This window comes from Pantherophis guttatus, chromosome 7 (assembly GCF_059756535.1).
Source record: "Pantherophis guttatus breed Tessera chromosome 7, ASM5975653v1, whole genome shotgun sequence".
Taxonomy (NCBI): Eukaryota; Metazoa; Chordata; class Lepidosauria; order Squamata; family Colubridae; genus Pantherophis; species Pantherophis guttatus.
The window spans coordinates 31,703,755-31,728,393 of NC_142069.1; the positions used below are offsets into that span (position 1 = coordinate 31,703,755).

At 37.6% G+C, this 24,639-nt stretch overlaps 1 protein-coding gene across 1 annotated transcript in view; it reads left to right on the forward strand.

Moving 5' to 3' along the window:
• Positions 1-13,847: 13,847 nt before the first annotated feature.
• The window catches only part of SACK1F (scaffolding CK1 anchoring protein F), a 32,425-nt gene continuing 21,633 nt past the window's right edge, over positions 13,848-24,639 (forward strand). Inside the window, exon 1 of the mRNA XM_034403197.3 lies at positions 13,848-14,499. Coding sequence (XP_034259088.1) covers positions 14,044-14,499 — 456 coding nt within the window. The 5' untranslated portion in view covers positions 13,848-14,043. The remainder of the gene's footprint in view (positions 14,500-24,639) is intronic.

Sequence of the window (24,639 nt, forward strand, 5' to 3'; positions counted from 1 at the left end):
TTAATTCTGAAAGAAAAAGGTTAAAACAATTTCATGTCTATATACAATCTGACATGCTTGATGCATAATCATTATGTTATATTAGTGCTACATTCTATTGTTTCATAATAAACTGAGTCATTCAGCTACTGGCAGTTCTCAGCCAATTTTGCTGCATGTTCTAATTCACCGATTGCACAGATGTTTATACCTAATTTGCTCTGGAAGCAATTATGCTTGATTCAAAGTCAGATCCAAGCTATGACCTATTTAACTTTCTTAAAAATGACAAACTTAAAACAAATAGAGAGGAAAGAGCAGGGCAAGACACATATTTGACTTGGGCTGAACCTGCATCAGCATTTCTGGATTTGTTTTGGTGAGCAATGGCACATAAAAAAACCCCACTGTAACAATTCACTTAAAATGACAATATCATAGCTTTTTTTTTTTCCATTTAGAGATTTTTAGGCCCTTCATGCTTCACCCACTGGCAAAGGTTAATATTAGGTTTAATAGACAGGCCACAGAATCTGGCCTGTCTTTTTTATTCTTGGCAGAAGACTAAACATGGAGATGGAACTGTGGAGTCACTCCATCTCTGAAGGCAGTTCAGACATGTTTTTCAACCCCAAAACTGGTCTACCTTGAAAAAAAAAGTGTTTGTGGCATATTGTCATAATGGAAAGTCTCTTTAGTTAGTTAACTATTTTGACAAGGCTGAATCAAATCTCATAGCTGGTGTGTCATGAAGTGGCATATTTTTTGAAAATACACAAGAAAATGATTATATTCTCGCAATGGTTATTTATACTTTTGGTTAAAAAAAATCAAGGAGGTTTGTGAGTAAAATTATTTTTGTTGATACTTTCATTGATGCATGGTAAGGATGTTTTAATTTTTTTTAATATCCAAGTTGAAGGGCCATATATAAAAACAATTTAAGACTTTTCTTACTTTTGTTGTATTATATTCATGGTGTGAATTGCTTTGGTTTTAAGTTTTCATTTAGTATGTAAAAATTAACTTTAACTATTTTTTAAAACTCTTGACTTTTAACCAAAGGTGCATCTGAAATTTGCCATGGAAGTATATAATAGAAATGTGGAAAGTTGTAGGAGTTGACAGTGACAAAAATTCTACTACCTATTTAGAATCAGTATATTTCCATACCATTACCATCTAGGATTACCATATTTCACAAACTACAAAGCTTCTGAAGACTGCAATAACATAGTGCAAGGGTAATAATAAGCTTATTAATTTTTATCCTCATAGGTTCATAGAGAGGATGTTTCAGGGCTCTTGCTCTTATGCTAAAAAAGAAACATTTCCTGTATTGCTGGAATCTGAAAACACCGACTCTGTAATAACTTGGTTAACATCATGCTCAGGATTTGGAGTTGAACCAACGCCATGCTCTACAAACAGTGGCTGGGTTCACATAGCTCACTAATCATAAAATGTTTAATTATAGATTGCTGCAATGTGTGCAATGCTAGTTACTGGCCAGTTCACATTATCAACTATGTATATTTATTTGTCTACTTTTAAAATAATAATTGTTGATTATTCACAACAAATAAATATTTAGCAATCACAAACATGGATGGGACGAAACTGCTTTATGATAGAAGCATGGTGGAGGACAGGTTAAACAGGATCATTTATGGAAAGGCAACCATAGAAAGAACCGGGAAGGAGTTTTTATCCCTTCCAGATAGGCCAGGTCAGGAAACAGACTCTACAAGAATGCTGCAACTCTATTCTATTGAGTTAAGCTATAGTAACAGAATCCTGAAAGCCTGAATGTTTTCCCTTCCCTTCTTCGTATACCCTAATAAATCAATGAGGGATTGATTTCTGAGTCTGAGTTTCTTTCTAATGCTTTCTTCATTTCCCAGGCTTAAAGCGTGAGCTGCACTGGTTACCAGTTGTTCTCCGGGTCTGCTTCAAGGTGCTAGTCCTCACCTATAAGGCCCTGCATGACTTAGGTACGGGATATTTGCATGACCTTCTCCTGCCTGCCTCTCACCGTCCTGTTCGTTCACATAGGGCCGCTCTCCTCAGGGTTCCGACGGCGAGCCAATGTCACCTTGCTGTGCCCAGGGGTAGGGCGTTCTCTGTGGGTGCTCCCACCCTCTGGAATGAATTACCTACTGAGCTCCGGACGGCTCCTGATCTCCGTTCCTTCCGTCGGGACTTGAAGACTTGGCTTTTCAAACAAATAGGCTGAGACTGATTCCGGGTTTTATTATTTACTATTAATTAATTATTTGGATTAAATTATGATTTTATTGTACTTGTTTCTTAACTTGTGTTCGCCGCCCTGAGTCCTTCGGGAGAATGGTGGCATATAAATACATGTAATAAATAAAATAAATAAAGCATGGTTTTGTATCATTACATAGTTTCTCCAAAGTCATCTCTGTGCTTCCCTATAGGAGTTCTACTTCCATCAGCCCAACTGCTGATTGGATTTAAATCCAATCAACTTCTTCACAACTTTTTAATGGATATCATCAGGATCCTCTCAAATAAGAGAAATGTTAATTTATGTATGTATGTATGCAAGAAAGTAATATGGATTAATTATCTGTAGTATGAAATATACTTATTTACCTATATCTTATTTTATGGTTGTTTATTATTTTGTTGGGCCCTATCCAACAAAATGAAATTTAATGTGTAGAAAAGCAATGTTTTACACCTAGGCAGAAAAAACCAAAGGTACAAGTACAAATTAGGCAAAACCTGGGTCAAAAACAGTAACTGTGAGAGGGACCTTGGAGTCCTAGTGGACGATCACTTAAACACAAGTGAGTAGTGTGCGGCAGCAGCCAAAAAAGAAGGATATACTTATTCTGACTTATTCTGGACTAGAGCCGAGGTGGTGCAGTGGTTAGAGTGCAGCACTGCAGGCTACTTCAGCTGACTGCTAGCTGCAGTTCAGCAGTTCAAATCTCACCAGCTCAAGGTTGACTCAGCTATCCATCCTTCCAAGGTTGGTAAAATGAGGAACCAGATTGGTGGGGGCAATATGCTGATTCTATAAACCACTTAGAGAGGGCTGTAAAAGCACTATGAAGCAGTATATAAGTCTAAGTGCTATTGCTAATGCTATTGCTACAATGAATTCTCTACTCTTTTTAACCTTCCCTGTTCATTGGCCTGTGCACAAATGTCATTAGCCAACATAGGAACATATTTTCTATGATTAGTGATAAACTGGTATGAAACAGAAAACCATAAAGTTAAAAATCAGTAAATGAAGATTTTGCATACGCATCTAGGATCTGAAATTGCACCTTTTTATTGCTAAAGGCAGTGGTGGGTTCCTCCCGGTTCGATCCCGTTCGGCCGAGCTGGTAGCGGTGACATGACCTCACCGAACCAGTTCTCCCCCCCCCGCCCTCCCACCCACCCATGTACGTACGTTATTCTTACCTTTTATTTGGTCCCACCCCCAATCTATTGCTGCCTCCTGAGTCCCAGCTGATGACTAGAAGGAAAAAAACTGTTTAAACTCTTGCTGCGGGGCTTCAAAGGGCCGTCCTACAGCTGATCAGTGTTAAAAGCAAACAAATGAGTTGGGTGGTAAGTGTGAGGACTGGTCGTAAGTGCGAGGACCTTCCAGAAATGACTGACAGCTAGCCATGCCCACCTAGTCACATGACCTCCAAGCCGCACCCACAAAATAAGCCATGCCCACAGAACTGGTAGTAAAAAAATTTAAAACCCACCCCTGGCTAAAGGACTAGCCTTTCAACATTGGAAAAATAGAGGTATGATCCAATTATTCAGTGCTAATGCTGTTTGTATGGTTATCCCTTATTGAATTTGTTATGTTCATGTTATACTAATTATATGACATCTTTTATTGTTGTTGTATTGCTTTTTTCTCTTATATACTATATACCATTGTTTTATTTTTTTTCTCTTTACTCTGTCTTATTAAATGAATAAAGATTTATTTAAAAGATAAGTATTTGCAAGAGACACTGCTTTGCAAGGAGCAAAAACATTAGGAAATTTATCTAAAACTATACCACAAGACCATCTATTTGGAGACTAAATTATGGGGCAGAAGTTGGCAAAGGACATGCATTAGAGGCAAACAGAGCTACAATTAAACCTTAAATATAAGTTGTCACATCTTTTATATAGCATATGACCTGCAAAGCCCTAAAAAGTGAAGTAATTAGGGCCCAGGAACCAACATGTATGTGGGAGACATTTCATGAAAGAAAAGTCAAAGATAACATGGGTATAAAGGGAAAATTCCAAACTGAAGCATTTGTTCCTTCTAAATCTACCGTAATAACTTCAAAATATACCTGAAAAAAACCAAAAACATAAAACAAGGTTTGCCTCAGAGAGATCTAGCATAATATACAGGCATTAAGAACCCTTTTAATTTCCTATTTTATTCAATGCAACTCGTCAAAGGCAATAGGATGGAATTTAGAGACTGTATTAAAGAATTAAACCAAATAAAAAATGAGGTAGGTGAATAATATCTCTTTTTAAATGACAGACTAAATTGGTTGGCACTTTTTATTAATTAGCATTTTTCCTTTCTTTTCTATTTTTACATTTGAGCCTTCAATACTCATACTTGAGTATTTCCTCCAATGTCATTCTGGATGTGGATTTGTCAACGTAAGTGAAAGCAAAAGAGATAAATGTATATAATTCTGGTTTCATTCCTGTCAGTGCAGGTTTATATTCAGAATACAAGCTGATTTGGGGGAGGGGAGACCATTTTAGCCCACTGCATTATTGAAAAGCCTTTTAGTGTAAAACTTTTAGTTTGACAGCTTTTGTCCTTCTTTCTTCACTTTGTCTTTCTCATGTTGCAGAGGGTAATTTTGATAGCTCTTGGTAGTCTTTTCTTGCCCCCCCCCTTATCTGTATATTAAAGTAAATGCATTTCTTATGCCTAATTTTTAGAGAATGCTTCTCAGACTTTTCTCCTTTTTTTCCTCCCATATAAACTCTTTAAAATAAATTAATTGTTCAAAATGCAGCCTTTTTTTATCAGGGTGAGACTGCCATGTATGCAGCAGTGCAGAGAGGACTTCTAAGGTTAATAATCCTGAGACTCTGAAAAGGAATAACAATGACAATGAGATAAAGCTGCCATCTTTTGGCCCTCTAGCAGGGTTGCACCACAATAACTACAGTACCGGCATTTCAGTCTCTGTGCAACCAAACATGACTGCTTTTTGTAGGGAGGTTAAGAACCACTGATCATTTAATTATTTGGCTCTCTTCCCCTCTTTGTTATTTACATATTTAAATTGTTTATTCGTTTGAATATACATGTGTTTCTTTCCTCCTTCCCTATTCCTGTTATTTCATTCTAGTTCCCGGATATAAATGCATAAAATGCACATAAATGCATAAATCCCAAACAATTGCTCACTTTCAGGGAACTGAGGTCCTGGAGGATCTGCCTAGAAATTCTCCTTGTACCATGTACTTCTATTTATCACAAGAGCCCCGAATTCTGTTTCTACCTATACTGAGTTATTAGCAAGGAACTGTAATGTAGAAAGGAGAGAGACTTACAACAGTTCATTTAGTATCTGTTCAAAGTTACAACGGCAATGAAAAAAGTGACATGACCATTTTTCAGACTTCCCCATGATCATGTGATCAAAATTCAGACTCTTGGAAACTGATTCATATTTATGATGGTTGCAGTGTTCCAGGGTCCTGTGATCACCTTTTGCAACCTTCTGACAAACAAAATCAATGGGGAAGCCAGATTCATTTAACCACGTTACTAATGTAATGCCTGCAGTGATTCACTTAACAACTGTGGCAAGAAAGGTCATAAAATGGGGCAAAACTCACTTAACAAATGTCTCACTTAACAACAGAAACTTTGGGCTCAATTGTGGTTGTATGTCAAGGACTACCTGTACAATCTTTTAATAAGAGAGATAACTGCAAATCCCATTCTCAACCTGCCCTTAGTGCCCTTAGTGGAAATTCTCACAAAAGCATAGAGGAGTTTTACATGTTAAGGGACTAGAGAGCCAAATGAGGTTTCCCTGATCTAAACTTTAACATAAACTTCTGTTATCAATGTTTCAGTAGAAATCTGGAGTCCAGAGTTTTACATTACAGTGCACCACATAGTGTGCATTAATATTCCAAAGTAAGCTACATTCTCAGTGATATAGGTTTCCTCTTCTGAGTTATTAAAATAGACATACTGAGTTTTTTCCACAAGTACCTGCTATCACAAGAATACAGCATCATGTAAAACTGACAAATAAAATAGTAACTTTACCACAAGAGTTTAAAAGGCATCTCAGTCACTTCTGACACTAATGCCAAATGCTAACTCTAGATTCTAGAATTTGTATTTCATTCGTATCAAAATAACTAATTTGTATTTCAGGGTAAGGAAAATTGAAAGGCATAGAAGTGGGACCTTTATAGAGATGCATTTTTGCTGAATTCCTAAGAAAGCCGTACCTAAATCTGCCATTTTCAAATGTATATTTATTGGATGAAAATAGCAGTGCTATTTCCTTAACAGGAAACAATCATGATCGTAGTTAACAAGAAACAACACGATATATCTGCAGAGCAAAGTTTTAAACATTTCTTAGTTATGAAGGCTGCCAGCCTTACAAATTCATGACTTGCACAGATTTTTAGGCAGAGAATGTTTCTTCGTGCAGTAATGAAAAATTCAGAATTTTTTTTTTTTAATTAGAAGGACATGATCTGATGAAGGTGTGGCACGCCTTCTTATGGAACACCGGGAACAAAACATATAAACATTTCACTAACCATATAATAAGAGACTCATTAATTTGTACATGGCAAGAAATCAAAAACAAACATTACTTGAAAGTCCCCGGATGGTTATCCACAATGAAGGCAACAATGCACCCCAACACACTAGCAACACAAAAAATGATAAGATATAAGGAAATATTGGATTCTCAGGGAATACTGAAAACACAGGAAGAATTTAGAAAGCAAGGAATATCAATAGACTGGTGCCCCTATTTACAGATAAAAATAAGATACAGAAAGGATCAAGAGGAAGGAGGAATAGACCCAAAACCGAATCGACTAGATAAACTATTAGAAATCAAGGAAGAAAAATTAATTTCAAAAATTTATAAATACTTATTAGAATTCGGCCTAGCAGAGGAATTGGTTAAAGGACAAATGATAGCATGGGCAAGAAACAATGGATACAACATACAGTTAGAAGAATGGGAAAGGGTATGGGAAACCAATTATATCATGACAAAATCAGTAGTTTATAAGGAGAATTAGTATAAAATGTGGTATAGATGGTATCTGGCCCCTTCGAGATTAGCGAAGATATATCCGAATTTAAACCCAACTTGTTGGAAATGTAAACAGGCACAGGGTACTTTCTTTCATGTCTGGTGGCTTTGCCCAAAAATTAGGAAATACTGGGAAAAAATAAAAATTTGGTTAACAGAAATAACAGAAGAGGAAATAGAGTTTAATCCAGAAATTTTTTTATTAGGCATGATCAAAGAAAATATTAGGAGAGAAAAATATTTAATATTACATATAATTACGGCAGCAAGATTGGCACTAGCGCAACATTGGAAAACGGATCAATTGCCAACGGATTAACTAGTAATCCAGAAAATTTACAATTGTGCGGAAATGGATAAATTAACACTTAAGTTAAAAGACAAGGTAGACTCAAAATACTATATGGTATGGAATAGATGGTATGAGTGGATAAGTCAAAAAAAAGAGAGAGTAAATGTAAAAGTTCGTATGAAAATAAAATTAACAAACAGGCACCGTCAACAAGATAAATGATGTATTAAGTCTATATATATATATATATATATGTTTTCTCAGGTTTTCGCGGGTGTTTGTATGTAGGTCTTTGGTTATTCGGGTCTTCTCCCATGTAAAATTGGAAGTGTCTTGGCGACGTTTCGACGAAGTCTCATTCATCATCTTCAGGCTGGTGTTCTCGGCTTCGTGCTTCCAGGAGCAATGTGAGATCGCAGCTGTCTCTTCCTTTTAACTGCTAGTGGGGGTGTGAGCTGATTGGGTGGGAACTTGGCTGTGTTCTGATTGGGTGGAGGTGTGTTCTGATTGGTTAGGGGCTTGGCTGTGCTCTGATTGGCTGGGGGTGTTTTCTGTTTGGGTGGGGGCTTGGTTGTGCTCAGCTTAGTCTGAGTTGCAGGGGGATTTGAGCTGGTGAGCTGCGTTGTTGTTGTTTGGCTTTGTGTTTGTGGCCGTGCAAACTCTTCATGGTGGGTGTCAGTCTGCTTCATGTATGGATTGGAGGGGTTTAAAGTGGCTAATGATGCAGCTGCGGTCTGGCTTCTGGTCCTTGGTCGTGGCTCATTATCAGTGTGGGTTTGAGTCTGCTTTCTGCGTGGATGTGTGGTGGTGACATCAGGTGTGGCACTCGTGAGTGTGGGTCTGGTGTCATTTGTCGTGTTAGGGACTCGTTTGTCAATGAGGGCGGGTTTCCAAATGGCTGGTAGGCGGGAGGTATCGTCTCATTTGTTCATGCTGTGTGGGCGTTTTTCTATCTCGATGGCTTCTCTGATTATTCTGTTGTTAAAGTGTTCAGTTTTGGCGATAGTTCTGGTCTTTTTAAAGTCAATATCATGTCCTGTGGCTTTAAGGTGTTGGACCAGGGAAGAAGTTGGTTCCTCTTTTCTGACTGAGTTCTTGTGTTCTTCTATGCGTGCACTTATTCGTCTGTTGGTTTGTCCGATGTATGTGGTGGGGCAGGCGGTGCATGGGATTTCATATACTCCTTGATTTTCTAACTCAATTTTGTCTTTGGGGTTCCTTAGGATGGTGGATATTTTTCGGTTTGTGCAGAATGCTGTCTTGATGTTATGTTTGTGGAGGATTTTGCTTATTCTGTCTGTGGTGCCTTTTATGTATGGGAGGAGGGCCTTGCCGTTTTCTTGTTCTCTGTCTTGGATTTTAGTGGGGGTTTCTTTTTGGATTAGGTTGGTGATCTTATTTCTTTGGAATCCATTGGATGTGAGTACGTTAGTGAGGGTGTGTAGTTCGGTTTTTAGATGTTGTTCGTCAGCTAAGCGTTTTGTTCTAGAAATGAGTGTCTTGGCTACAGAGTTGATCTGGGCAGGGTGGTGGTGTGAGAGTGTGTGCAGATAGCGGTTTGTGTGTGTTTTCTTCTGGTAGATAGTATGTCCTAGGGAGCCATTGGATTTTCTGTAGACTAAGACATCCAGGAAGGGAAGTTGGTTGTTCACTTCTGTTTCCATGGTGAACTGTATTTTGGGGTGTAGGCTGTTGTGTGAGGAAGTTGTCCAGTTTTTCTTTCCCATGTGGCCAGATTATGAAGGTGTCGTCCACATATCTGAGCCAGAGTTTGGGTTTGTGATCGGATTTTTCTAGAGCTTGGGTTTCAAAGTATTCCATATAGAGGTTGGCAATGACAGGTGAGAGGGGTGATCCCATGGGTGCTCCTTCTGTTTGTTTGTATTTCTGTCCATTATAGATGAAGTATGTGTTGGATAGGTAGTGGTTGGTCAGATCTAAGATGTGCTTGGGGGGGTTATATTTGTTTTGGATAACTGTCAAGGCTTCTTTGATTGGTACTTGGGTGAAGAGGGATATGACATCAAAGCTCACGAGTAGGTCACTGGGCTGTAAGTTTTGTTGCTTTATGATGTCTATGAACTGGAATGAGTTTTTTACGTACGAGGTGATGGATTCTGCATAGGGCTGTAGTTGTTTGGCGAGAAATTTGGCTAGGTTTTGTATATATATATATATATGTATGTATGTATGTATGTATGTATGTATGTATGTAGGTCTTTGGTTATTCGGGTTTTCTCCCGCGTAAAATTGGAGGTTTCTTGGCAACGTTTCGACGAAGTCTCATCGTCATCTTCAGGCTGGTGTCTTCGGCTTCGTGCTTCTAGGAGCAATATACATTATGTACAATGCACAATGTACAATGCACATTGCTCCTAGATATATATATATATTGTTTGTCTGGTTGGTTTTGTATTGTTTTTTCTATTTTACTGTTTTGTATATAAATGTATTTTGTATGTATTTGATATGATATTTTATCTTTTTATGTTTAATAAAGTTTGTTTTAATAAAAAGAAAAAAGAAAAATTCAGAATGAGGAAACAGGCAGCAAATTTTATGCTGGCTTGTACTAAAAACTGCATCTTTCCTCAATCAAGGGGTCTTTACGTGTGCTGGGCTACAGCTCTCAGAATGCCAACATACACAATGTGGGAATTGCAGATACAGAGATAAATTGATTATATGTTAAAGAGAACTGGACAGGATCTGAAAGAAAGGGAGACATAGACAGTTATTTTTTCCATTTATTTCAGATATTTCAGACAAAATGTTTAACACACTCTGTTTTTAAAAGGCACAAGTAGTTCATTTTTGTTCTTGTGGCAAATGTCCTTATTTCTACAAACTCAGGGGAACAAGGCAGTTGAAACAAGGTAGGCCACAGAACCCTATATCCTGAAGTCATGGCTAAGCCACACACTGGTTCTCTTTATGTTGTAGCTTCTCTACAAAAAAAAGAGGAAATTATCTCCCAGTATTCTTTCTTATTTCTCTGACAACCAGAGCAACTTTCAACCTAAGGAAGACAAAGGAGAAAATGTTGAGGAATGTGTAGTTGACGAACAGTTTAGAAGAGATAAATCAATATTTCTCAAACTTGATAACTTTAAGATGTGTGGGTTTCTACTCCCAGAATTCCCCAGCCAACCATGCTTACGTTGACACTGACATTTAGATATTCAAGCATCCAAATACTTGGAAATCCATGTAAATACTTTTACAAAAAGTATAAATAGGTGCATTTTTAATTATATTCAATTAATTTATATGAATAATTCTACCAACTACTGAATTAATTAGGTGTGAACATATGAAGCAAATCTTTTAGGGCAGGCACATCAAACACACAGCCGGTGGGCCAGATATGACCCGTGCAGGCCACGCCCACCTCAGTCCCATAAGGGCAAAAACAATCCCAATACATCCTGATATGGCCTGCGATGTGATTGGATTTGACACCCCTGTTTTATAGTGGAGGAATAAAGCCAAAACTTATGTGATTTTCAAACAATAAAATAATTAAATTAATATTATTACTCTACTACAAAGATACAATTTTAATTCATCTCCCTTCTGTTCTTTTTTGTTATTAGAGGCTATTCATATAATTCATTCAAACTTTGTTCTAATAGCTATGTCCAATGCAATTTTGGAAGCAAGAAACCCATAACCTTCAAAAGGAGAAAGAGGGCTCTTTCTCAGTCAAGAAAAGGAAGGAAGATTATTAATACAGAAAATAATACTGCTGGTTTATCAACTGTTTTGTGCAATAGTAGAACATAAGAATGATATTTAAAATTTAACATACTTTCAACTAGAGGTAGGTGTTTAGAATATCCCTATCTGTTCTTGAATGGGAGGAAGAATTAAAAATACAAAAGATACAACTGGTCCATAAACCCTGAAATTCATCCAAAAGGGTATCATGGTAACTGTTGTTGGAAGCCACCAAGAGTTCAAGAAGCACTAGGAGAGTTGCACCACCCCATCCCAGTTTTATTGGAGATTTTTGAATAAAAATAATATTGTTGGGATTTAAAATAATAGTTTAATGCAGTAGATTGCCTGTGCCTAAGACCTGCATCCTAAAACCAGGAGGTAGATAGATTGGGAGATAGATTGGGAGATAGATAGATAGATAGAGATAGATTGGGAGATAGATAGATAGATAGATAGATAGATAGATAGATAGATAGATAGAGACAGAGAGAGAGAGAGAGAGAGACAGAGAGAGACAGAGACAGAGACAGAGACAGATGGATTAAGAATTGGAGGAGATGCAAAAATACCCCAAAATCAAATGTGCTGCACAGAGTAGAATAAGAACAAATCTTCAGCATCCTTCAATCAACAATCTTTCAATCACAGTATCATGGGGAAGAAGGGACCTTGGAGGTCTTCTAGCCCAACCTCCCACTCAAGGCAGGAGTGTCCCACCATCCCAGTCAAATGGTTGTCCAATCTATTTTTGAAAACTTGCAGTTATGAAGCACCTACAACTGCAGAAGGCAATCTTCACACAACTAAATAAATGTTCTCTGCCAATTTTACCTTATTGCTTCCCCTTTCTTGGTTTTAGATCTGATTCCTCAAACTCAGCCCTACAACATCTTTTTCTTTCTGCTTCCCTCAAACTCACTCAGAAAAAAGCAACTCTTAACTTCTTTTCTCCTGAAACTCCCAGCAAATGACTGGTTTTTGAGAAAACTGTCTTAAAAGATCACCAGTAAACTAGTCAGAAATAGGATTCCTTTAAGGAATTTCACAAGAAAAACCCAACTTACTGCAGCAATCCAGTTCATGCAAACATGTCAAATAGATGACAGTCACAAATTGGATATGCTTATTTAAACTATGGTAAAGAAGACTTTTATAACAAAGCTTTCTAGAAAATATTAAAATAATTATAAAAATAAAACTAAAATTTTGTTAAATACTTGTAAGGAAGTGAGACTGAGATACTGTCTTTAATAAATTAAATGCATGATTTCCCTCATTTATAGCCTTAATTCAGCATGGTAAATATTAGCAATTGCACTTGAATTACTACTGACACATTATTTCCCTTTTGGAAGAAATAAATATAGCCTTTCTCAAAACCTAGTGAACCAAAAATCGAAACTAGGAGAGGATCTAAATTACACCAAATGCACATTGCATAATGTGTATTGTATAAATTATATACCAGTCTTTCTGACAAACTGTAAATCAGTGCAATAAACTGCACCCATCAAATTCATTTACTGCCTCATTAATATTTTGACTCATAATTCATCTACTTCGGTATCTTTTATTCCTCAAGCCTGTCAGAACAGCAGGTAAACTGCTAACAGCCTGGCATAACCAAACTCTTCCTAAGTTTTTCTTTTCATCTTCATCTTTTCCAAATTATTAATACCTAAAAATGAATGTAACAAACATGTTTAATCTCATACGATACTATCCCATTATAATATTTTATACTGTTGTTAGAAATGCTTTAACTGTAGAAGACAATTTGTTCAACCTTTAGTGAAATGTTTTGCCATTAGAATTACAAATCCCTTGGGTGTGTAGGGATAGCAAGTGAATATTATGTTAACCACAACACTGTTTTATCAGGCAGATGTGGTTTTAGCGTGGGTGCAAGTTGTTTCCTTAGATGCCAAAATGAATCTTACACAGACTTGCTTCACACGTCACAGTAAACTAGTCTATGTTTGGCATAGTTTACTGAACAAGGCACAGATGTCTGAATTCTCAGCGTAGTTTATAAACCAACATCAGTGGCCTCATTAAAGATAACCTTAGAAATCAAGTGGCATGCATTCTGGTTTATAATGACATTATAGAGCCAGACTACAAAATTCAGTCTTGAATGTTTACAACTTTAAAAGACCAAAAGATTTAAATCTATGTATTAGTATTTAAGTGGCATTAGGTGGTGATGAGAAGATGTATTAGGACTTCTGATACAGCTAATGCTCCTCCACCTATTTGGTTTTTTTCAAATTGAAACAATATAAGTCTTTTAATTAAAAAAAAAAAGATTCATTTTAAAATAAATTATGTGTTCCCTTTCTTGTCGGTTTCCGTACTTTTATTAAATAAGCTGCAACGTTTTATAGCACCGTTTTTCAAAGAACTTTTGTGACTGGGGGATTCTGGGAGATGAAGCTCACAGAGTTTCAAGTTGCTGAGGTTGAGCAATACCGATTTAAGAGTAATCTGCCTGCTCAAGTTTGAAGTTTGTTCTCTCTCTCTTCGCATGAAAGAGGAGAACAGCAGTAAGGTGGCAGCCTTTACTGACTTGGCAGATTCGAGAACAAGTTACGTAGGCCGAGTCAGTCTTCACCTTTCAAGGTATGGGGAGGCGGTTTACGAAAGCTCCTCCCGCCCTGCCCGGATCCCGGTACCGTTGGTAGGCTGCAAGTCCACAGTGAGTGAATCGCGCCGACGTGGAGCATGGCGGAGTCTCAGGTTCTTTGCCTGGAGGATACTCACGTGAACGAACGGATCAGTGAACATAATCCGCGATACTACTACAGCGAGGAGCAACGGCGGGCACTGGAGGTCCTCGCGGCCGACGGGGAGAAAGCGTATAAGTCGCAGCTGAAGACAGAGCAGCTGCCTGACTTCCTTTCCAGCAGAGAGTTGGAGGTCTTGCGGGACGGTTGGCGTGCTTACGATGCCCACTTGGAGACTGGCAAAACGGTCACCGGACCTTCAGGAAAACCCCTTTCGCTGTCTTACTGGCCCGAACGCTCCGATACGGAGATCCCTCCGCTGGACATGGGGTGGACTCATAACTATTTCTACCGGGGAGCCACGCGTCTGGCTCTCTACACGCACCCGCGCAAGGAAGACAAGGCGCCCCACGTCAAGCAAGTGGTGCGTGAAACGATCCAGCAAGCGAAGAAGGTGGGTAGTTCGCCTTTGCGCCTTTCAGATCTAAGGGCAGCTCTCCAGCCAGCCAGCCAGCCAGCCAGCCAGGGCCAGCGAAGTCCTCTGCCTTCTGACCTACCTCGACGTAAGAGCTAACTTGCCCCATAATTCCTCCAACTTGAGCGAGGGATCTCTTCCTTTCCTTCACCGACGCGGACGTTACCTCTCGAAAAGGTAGCGTTTGCACCTCGCCAGGAATCGAAATCTTGTTTAATCAGTTTCAGCGTGTTGTGAAACCTGCCGCTGTAATTTATTCGGTAAATTATATACAGTAGCTGCATATGGTGTACGCGGGTCTGTGCAACAAGCATACTGGGACATTTATAGAAAGTTTTATTTAGATTTACAAAATCAAGTTGAGTGAATGTTGTTCCAGGCTCTAAACATTTCATGTCCACTAAAGTCCCTTTTCTAATAAACCAGCACTTTATCTTTTTTCTGCTTAAAGCTACCAAAGGTTCTGTTTATTTTAAAGAAAGATTGCTTAATTTGCCTCTGGAAGGAGCTTAAGGATATATAGCTTATAGAATCTTACGAAAAACCAACTCTACAGAACAGGCCCTAACATGTTCTTTGAAGCGATCTGTGTTTTTTTAATTTTCAACAGCAAATTTTTCATTATTCCATGCAAATTTCTCTGACTCAATATACACAGATCCTAAATTTACCTTTTAAAAAGTCAGGTGAACTATTTTAATTATTACAAAGTGCAGCCATTTTCCTTATGCATTCAACCAAATTGAAATAAATGGTAATGACATTAAGAATTTATGGATTGTGTCAATATTTTTTTAAATTATTAAACCACACTTTCATCTGTTTCTTCTGAAAGCTCATGTTTTATATATTGCCCATAGTAATTTTACAAGATAGAAAAGATACCTTCCAAGAACATTTGAATGGGATTTATCCTTCCAAGGGAGAGTATCTGGTTGATCTTGTCTGGGCTAAGGAAATAATTAGGGTCAGACATTAGTAAATACTTAAGAGACCTCTGGAAGAAGATAAAAGTTCTCCTTGAATCTAGTACTCCAGTACTTTGCCATTATCACTTTTAGGATTTGAGGGCAAGATCTTGGCAATGTTTTAGTTAGAGCAACAAATCAAAAAGTCACAAAATATTAAAACTGCTTTTAAGTTCATTAGGTTGCTTATTAACAAAGCAGTGTTTATGTAAAAACTGTAAAGTCTTTAATAAATAGAGTTTCTAAAGGGATTACTGGTTAGGCAATACCAGGTGTTATAGAAGTAGCAAGGACTGTGTTTGCATATCACATCCACAAACTAGCCTAATGTATTTTGAGAACCTGGCAGTTAATATACACTCAGTAGTTGGGTTGCTGGTTATCAGTTGTCAGGAAAAGCTACTGGAATTTATATTGAATGGAGTAACACTTAGAAATTTAAATACTCATATCTTGAATATATGTTCAGGAAGGCCTGGGAAACCAGTTACCTTTTACAATTCTCACCTTCCTTTACTATTGGCCATGTGAGCTGGAGCTGCTATGAATATAGTCCAGCAACATTTGAAAGATCAAAATATGCCTAATCTTTATTCTAGAGTCAAACACACATCATCACAGCGGAGTGACGTATCTGGACTTTCTCCCTCCCTTTGCTAAACTGGGTATGGGCGTGGCCAGCGCATGATGCATCCAGCCCATGGGCCAGGAGTTTGACAGCCCTGTTCTAGAGGAAAGGGATGTCTTCTTTAAAAGATAATATGACAACTTTAAGAATATTTTGCAGACTAATCCAGCCCTTGCAGGTTTTTCTGTAAGTAGCTGTTCTAGATAATTTGTTCTTCAGAACTATCTAAAATAATATAATACGTAGATTCTGAAATCTTAAGGTGAGGTTTTTTTTAAGAATTCAATTTTAATTCTTTTTCTACTTGAAAACAGCTTCTGGACTTTGTCCTTAAGGTGGAAAAAAAATGAAACTTTGATTTTGGGTTTTACCAATAGATAGGCTTGTTGTTGTAGAAATGGCTAGTTTATATTATTATGTAAAAATAAAAAGTTGAGGTTTGATGCTATTCTACTACACCAAAGAGAGTCAGAGATCATTGCCTTTTTTTCCCCTTTGCCCTACACTTTTCCCTTCCCTCTCCCCTCTTGTTTTTCTACTATTTTCTGTTGTATTTTTGTATTTTAAATTATAAACTAATAAATAAACAAAATATACAAAAAGAATCTAAATAAGAATTTAGTTTTAATTCTTATGAATTCATTTTAAGTCAGCTGATTGGCATTACAGTGGGGCAAAAAAGTATTTAGTCAGCCACCAATTGTGCAAGTTCTCCCACTTAAAAAGATGAGAGAGGCCTGTAATTGTCATCATAGGTAGACCTCAACTATGAGAGACAAATTGAGAAAACAAATCCAGACAATCACATTGTCTGATTTGGAAAGAATTTATTTGCAAATTATGGTGGAAAATAAGTATTTGGTCACCTACAAACAAGCAAGATTTCTGGCTCTCACAGACCTGTAACTTCTTCTTTAAGAGGCTCCTCTGTCCTCCACTCATTACCTGTATTAATGGCACCTGTTTGAACTTGTTATCAGTATAAAAGACCCCTGTCCACAACCTCAAACAGTCACACTCCAAACTCCACTATGGTAAAGACCAAAGAGCTGTCGAAGGACACCAGAAACAAAATTGTAGACCTGCACCAGGCTGGGAAGACTGAATCTGAAATAGGCAAGCAGCTTGGTGTGAAGAAATCAACTGTGGGAGCAAGAATTAGAAAATGGAAGACATACAAGACCACTGATAATCTCCCTCAATCTGGGCCCCACGCAAGATCTCACCCCATGGGCTCAAAATGAGCACAAGAATGGTGAGCAAAAATTCCAGAACCACACGGGGGGACCTATGAATGACCTGCAGAGAGCTGGGACCAATGTAACAAAGGCAACCATCAGTAACACACTATGCCGCCAGGGACTCAGATCCTGCAGTGCCAGACGTGTCCCCCTGCTTAAGCCAGTACATGTCTGGGCCCATCTGAAGTTTGCTAGAGAGCATTTGGATGATCCAGAAGAGGATTGGGAGAATGTCATATGGTCAGATGAAACCAAAGTAGAACTGTTTGGTAGAAACACAACTCGCCGTGTTTGGAGGAGAGAGAATGCTGAGTTGCATCCAAAGAACACCATATCTACTGTGAAGCATGGGGGTGGCAACATCATGCTTTGGGACTGTTTCTCTGCAAAGGGATCAGGACGACTGATCCGTGTACAGGAAAGAATGAATGGGGGTCATGTATTGTGAGATGTTGAGTGCAAACCTCCTTCCATCAGCAAGGGCGTTGAAGATGAAACGTGGCTGGGTCTTTCAGCATGACAATGATCCCAAACACACCACCCGGGCAACGAAGGAGGGGCTTCGTAAGAAGCATTTCAAGGTCCTGGAGTGGCCTAGCCAGTCTCCAGATCTCAACCCCAAAGAAAACCTTTGGAGGGAGTTGAAAGTCCGTGTTGCCCAGCGACAGCCCCAAAACATCACTGCTGTAGAGGAGATCTGCATGGAGGAATGGGCCAACATACCAGCAACAGTGTGTGCCAACCTTGTGAAGACTTACAGAAAACGTTTGACCTCTGTCATTGCCAACAAAGGATATATAACGAAGTATTGAGATGAACTTTTGATATTGACCAAATACTTATTTTCCACCATAATTTGCAAATAAATTCTTTCCAAATCAGACAATGTGACTGTCTGGATTTATTTTCTCATTTTGTCTCTCATAGTTGAGGTCTACCTATGATGACAATTACAGGCCTCTCTCATCTTTTTAAGTAGGAGAACTTGCACAATTGGTGGCTGACTAAATACTTTTTTGGCCCACTGTATATTAACATGTTATAAGGAGATTAGAAGTACTAGCACTATGTCTGAGATTAGTAATGATAACAAATGGCTGTGGGGCTTGGGTCCTCTGGCTTTTACATTGGAAGTTTTCCATCTTTGATTCTGAGGAGATTGTGCTCCCCACTCAGAGCCAGTGTGCAGTTTGTGCACTCACGTTTTCTGCTTGAAAAACAGATGGCAGTGGTAGCCAGAAGGGCCTATGCACAGCTTCATCTTATGCACAAATCCCTGGTTCAGAAGGCTCTGCTTGCTATCACTTTTACTATCACTTTCCAGTTGCATTACTGTAATGTATTTTACATGGGACTGTCCTAGAGGACAGAAGCCATAATTTCTCCAGAATACATTGCCATACGTAGTTATGTTCACACCCTGGTACAATAGCAATACTGTTTTGTGAGCTATACTGGTTCCCAATGGATTCTCAGGTCAATTCAAAGTGGTGACTAACATTTTCACAATCCATTCCTCCACTGATGGAAGTAGGATCTAATGTACCTGATGGCATTTGTCTATCCCACATGCTGTATTAGAATGGGCGTGTTTCAGTTCTCTTCCCTAAGGCAATATCATGTGGCAGGACCCAGAAGGCATGCCTTTTGTTGCTGTACCTGTCTTCTGGAATGATCGCCCTCTCCTCCTCCCTCCCTCCTCTCTCTCTCATCTTGGTCATTTTCCTAAGCATTGGAGTCAAATTGATTTGAGTTTATACTTGGAGGGGCATAAGTAGAAATGAGGGTTCCAACTGCCTATTAAATTTTGTTAATGTTGTAAACTGCATTTGGGGCAGGGTTCTCTATTAAATGTATATTGCCAAGAGTTGCAAGTTGTATAATGATATAAAGTTACTAAATAAATATTACCTACATTTTGAACCTGCTCTTCAAAATGTAGTCAGGATTTAATTAATTCATTAATTAACAATGTATATACTGTAGCTGTCCACCTCACTGAATGTGACTCTGGGAGGTTTACAACTAACAGTTTAAATAATCTCACAACCATTAAAGCAAAAAAGAATAAAAGCAAGATTGCAGAAAAACATTATGCTGCCCCATATTTTGCTGTCCCCACAGTGCACTTTTACTGCACATTCAGAAGAGATCCATGCTAAATTTTGTCTAGATCGTTTTAGCGTGCAACATTAAAAATGTTGTGATAGGTGATTTCCTCAACTAAAATCTCAGATTTGCCAACCATCCACTATATAGGAAGTTTCCTCTAATTACTATGCACAGTATTCTTACTTCATGCAGTATTTTTTTCTTCTTTCCTATCATACCATTCACTGATCAAACTTTTTTTAAAAAATAGTCTCTGGAATTGTGGGTTGTTGATTGAGTGTTTCCTGTTAACTACCAGGTTGCATCAAAGTGTTGTATGTGTTTTTTTTTCTCTTGCTGGCATGTGGTAGTAATTTGGCTTTGTGCAACCAATGTGCAACTGCTAAATAAGTGTTAATGAAGACCTGAAGTTGGAAAAACAATTGCAAGTACCGATATGATCTGTAAACTTTCTATGAACTTTTAGTTTTATGGTTTATGGTTTCATAGATATTGGATTTCATTGTTGTGAAGTGCCCTATAAATGGAATGTTAGAAATATTGTATTTTTTGGAGTATAAGACGCACCTACCTTTTTTGTTTTGTTTTTATAAAAAGCTTTTTTTTTATTTTTTAGACAAACACACATACAAACATACAATGTAGTTTCTTTGAACAGAGTATTTGGCCGGTTCACAAATTTAAACAGTGTTTAGTCATTTCAATTAAATTTACAATTTCTATATTTCCTTTTTGCCATATTTATTCCTCATCTATTTTTTAAAAAAAAAAACAGTATTACCCTTCATCCTCATCTCTAATCTTAATCAAATTCAATTTTTCCCTTCTATTCTATATTATATCCCTTCCCATTGTCATCTATTTTTATATCCATCCTCACATTGGTTAATTATGTAATATTACAGGTGTTTAATACAAATTCAACATTTTAATATAAATCAATTAGTTATATAACTATCTTTTTTGTATATTAATCAATATTAACATGAATATTCCAATTATTTCCATGCAATTCAATTTCTTACAAATCAATTATATTTACCAATAATAAACCAAATAATTTTCCCCATATATTCTTCCAAACCACAACTTAACCATTTCTGCTTTCAACACAATATACAATTAATAGTATCTCAATTATTACAATTCCCTAGTTAAATAGAGCTTTCCCCTTATGTTACTCATTTTCACATCTTAAACTCTAAATAGTTTTGCCCATATAATCCTCCAAATCACAACTTAATCATTTCTACTTTCATCACAATATATAATTAAAGTATTTCAATCGTTACAATTTCCCGAATTAAATTTAAAAATGTTATAGCTGTTATCCAAGCTACAACTTAATCCTTTTTATTTTCACCACCATATACCATTAAAGGTATTTCAATTGTTACAGTTTATACTTATTCATATTTCTAAAAAATAAAATAAAAAAAATAAAAACTTATAATTGTGTAGATTTCAAAAATACAAAGACAAATATTCCAATTATTATTCATTTCATTTTTACAATCATGATTTCCCATTTATTTCTTACTACTATTCATATTTCAATTCTAAATATGTATAACATCTTTCTCATTTCTTTTTCTTTTTCTCCCTTTCCATTTTTATTTTTGCCTTTTTCTTTCTCCTTTTTTTCTTTTGTGTTTTAAAATCTTGAACTCTCCTCCTTTGCCCTAAATTTCCCATTGTTTGCACCTACCTTTTTTAGTGAGGAAAAAAAAAGAAAAAGAAATCTCCGTCTGCCTCTGCCTAATTTTTCTTTGCAGCAAACTGAGCCTGCTTTACTTTCAGTTTCGTTTTCAGTGTAGCTTGATTAGCACAAGGGGGAAAAAAATCTGCTCTAGCACTCTTTGCAGCAAGCAGCAGAGCCCTGCACAAAACAACTGAGAGCAAATCATCTGAGAGTCAGGAGGCCAATCTAATCAACTTGTGCTAATTAGCCTATGCTGAAGCTGAAAGGACCTGTTTTTTCTTGCTGTTTGCTTGCAAGGAGGTAACTGCTGCGAGGCACAGGCCAAAGGGTGGGGGCCAGTGGGTGGGCAGGGCTACATTCGGTGTATAAGACGCACCTAAATTTTCACCCTCTTTTTGGGGGTAAAAAGGTGTGTCTTATAGTCTGAAAAATATGGTACTTTAGGAGACTGGGAAAAGAGAGATTGCTCAATAAGAGACAGCATAACCTACAGGTAGATAGTGGCCAGGGCAAGAGGCTCAGAAGAGACTCTCCCTAGTTTCTTGGGTGATAAAGGAGATGGGACAGGAGAATCTTGCAAATCTGAAAGTCAATTCTCCTGTCCCATCTCCTTTATCACCCAAGAAACTAGGGAGAGTCTCTTCTCCCTAACAGCTTATCACAACCAGATGTGCTATTTCTACTTTAGTATAATGCTATTCTGATATCTGGTTGTGATAAGCTTATAAGTTGCATGCCATTAAGGCCATCCTGTTCAGAACTAAAGATAAAAGTCTCCATGCATGGGGGGATGGGGAGCAAAATCTACAGCCACTTGGTACTGCCAGAATTGACTTAAACCTATTCTTCTCCATGTATACCAGCGGTGGGTTGCCCCTGGTTCGGACCAGTTCTATAGAACTGGTAGTAAAACTGGCAGGACACTCCGCCCGCTGACCCTGACATCATCAGGGTCAGTGGGCGCATGCGGCCCCGTTGCAAACTGGTAGTAAAGGTAAGTAGAACCCACCCCTGATGTATACCCTCACAGTTCCCAGACAGTAGAAAAGAAATTTGGTGGCATCACTTTCCAGTCAGGAGCAGAGATGTATGGTTGGGTTTTATAAGCATGCTGATGATATTTTACCGTGTATCAACCATACCCAGGACTTCATGTACATGTTAATAGGAAGCAGGGAGAGTATTGAGCTTTGAAGAACCCCACATAGCTGGCATCTTTGACTTGATCTCTCTCCCTCCCCCCCCCCCCATCTACCTAGTTTTGAAGAAGGAAGGAGATTCATTGCAACACTGGGCTTTCCATTCTCAATCCCCTAAACTGGTCTAGTAGATTCCACGTCTGATGGTTTTAAAAGCCAGTGAGAAATTAAGGAGGACACTACTCCTATCTCATAATTACCATCAGTCTAATTGCAAAAGGCAATTTGCAATATCATCATTATCATCACCCAGTGAGGCAATACCTTGACATGGTTGTGGGGCTTTTGTGCTCTGAGGAAAATGAGAGCCATGCCAGAGATTCAACCATACTGGACAGGTCTCATCAGAGGAGTCAGATAAAATTACAGAAATCCATCCTGGCTCAATTGTTGCTGGTGTTAAGAAGGACCACGCTAGAAGAAGATATTTTAAACAAGTTCTGGAAAGAACATCATCTAGAATCAGAAATAACAGAACAGAAGCTAGCAGATCAACACTGATTTATAATATGAAATAAAGTATTCACAGAAACAGAATTGGAAGAACTGCAAAGGTCTACCCAGGGCAGAGAAAACAAAGCCTTGCCAGAGACAAACCAGGGAGAGTTGGCAGTAGAGGAATTCAGCAGATGTATGGAATAGTTTTCATTTGGAAACCAGGCAACCTCTCCTCTGCCTCAAAAATAACAAAGCCCTCTAACTAAAGAAATGAAACAAATGAAACAAAAATTAGCTGAACATATAAAACCACAAAAATTTCAGAATAAGGTTGCCTGTGTTGAAACTTGTTCCAAAGAAATAGCTAGCACAAGCATTAAAAGGTGCCAACGCTACAATATCAAATATAAGGACCAGGAAACAAACCAATTAATGTACAGCACAGCTGCAGTTGTAACTGAATACCTGGGATGCAAAATCAACAAAGAAGAAAAAAAGCCGGACAATCCACCACCAAAATGGAAAATAGGATCAGCAAGCTGAGATGAGATGCAAAAAAGCTAGAACAGATGAAAGAAAAGAAGCTGATCAACAAGACCAAAGAATACCTAATCAAGAAATAACACTTGGAAACAAAGAAGATCAAGGAAGCACTGGAAATAATAAGCAGCAGATGACAGCAAAGAAAATCAGCAGATATGATGCTTGAATTGCAAATTATAGGCAGAACCTCCAATTCTAATCAAATCAGAAGCATTTCTACTAATACATCAATGGAGAAATGGCAGTGAATCAGTTAGTACCTGACAAGGAAGAAACGGTAGAGTTCTGAGCACAGATATGGGATAGCCCAAAAAAATACAACAAGGATGCAGCTTGGTTAAAGGAGGTGGATAAGAATAAAAAAGGGCAGCTGTTCTTCAACATGCATATTAATTTCTGGATGAAAAAGTAGGGAAATGCTTATCACATCTTTGGATGACATAAAACTAGATGTGTTATTTTAGAAGAAAGAAAATTTAAAACAATTTTGATAGATTAATAGGCTGAAAATAACAAAATGAAATTTAATAGTTATATAGCTCAGAGGAAAACTAAATAAAATGTACTGATATAATGTGCCATAAAGTGCTTTTTTATAATATATATGAAAATGTGTGTATAAATATACTAGATAGCAAACTATATGAGGAGCAGTATGGCATAGCTCCTAAAATAGCAAATTTAAGCAGCATTAATAGAATCATAATTACTAAATCATAGGAAATAATAATTTTGCATTATTCCACACTTGTCAAGCCCTACAAGAATCAGAAAGATTGAGAAGCTGGAACTTGTGCAGAGAAAGGAAACAAGAACAATTGTGTCACTGGAAACAAAGCCTAAGGATTGAATGAGGTAACCAAGTTCAGTATATTCTGCTTTGAGAAAAGACTAAGAAAAAAAAATCTACACCTAAAAGTGTGGCAGAGAGAAAAACATCAAAATCTGTTTCCCTATTACCTGAGAATGCAAAACACAGACTAATGAACTACAGAACTAATAAACTACAGAAAGGAATTTGGTTGAACAATAAGAGCAGTTTGACAGTGAAGTTAATTACTGAGGAAAATAATGAGAATCTCTTTGTTGAATATATTGAATTAAAGACTGGATAGCCATCTAACAAGGATGCTTTAATTTGGATTCCTGCACCAAACAGAGAATTGACTTGATTATTACAATTGCCTCTTTCTTCTTCATAATGCTAAGATAATGTTTTTACCTAAACATTTTAATATATTTTTAAGAGGTAGCATAACCATAAACAACAGTTTATATTTCAGTAGTT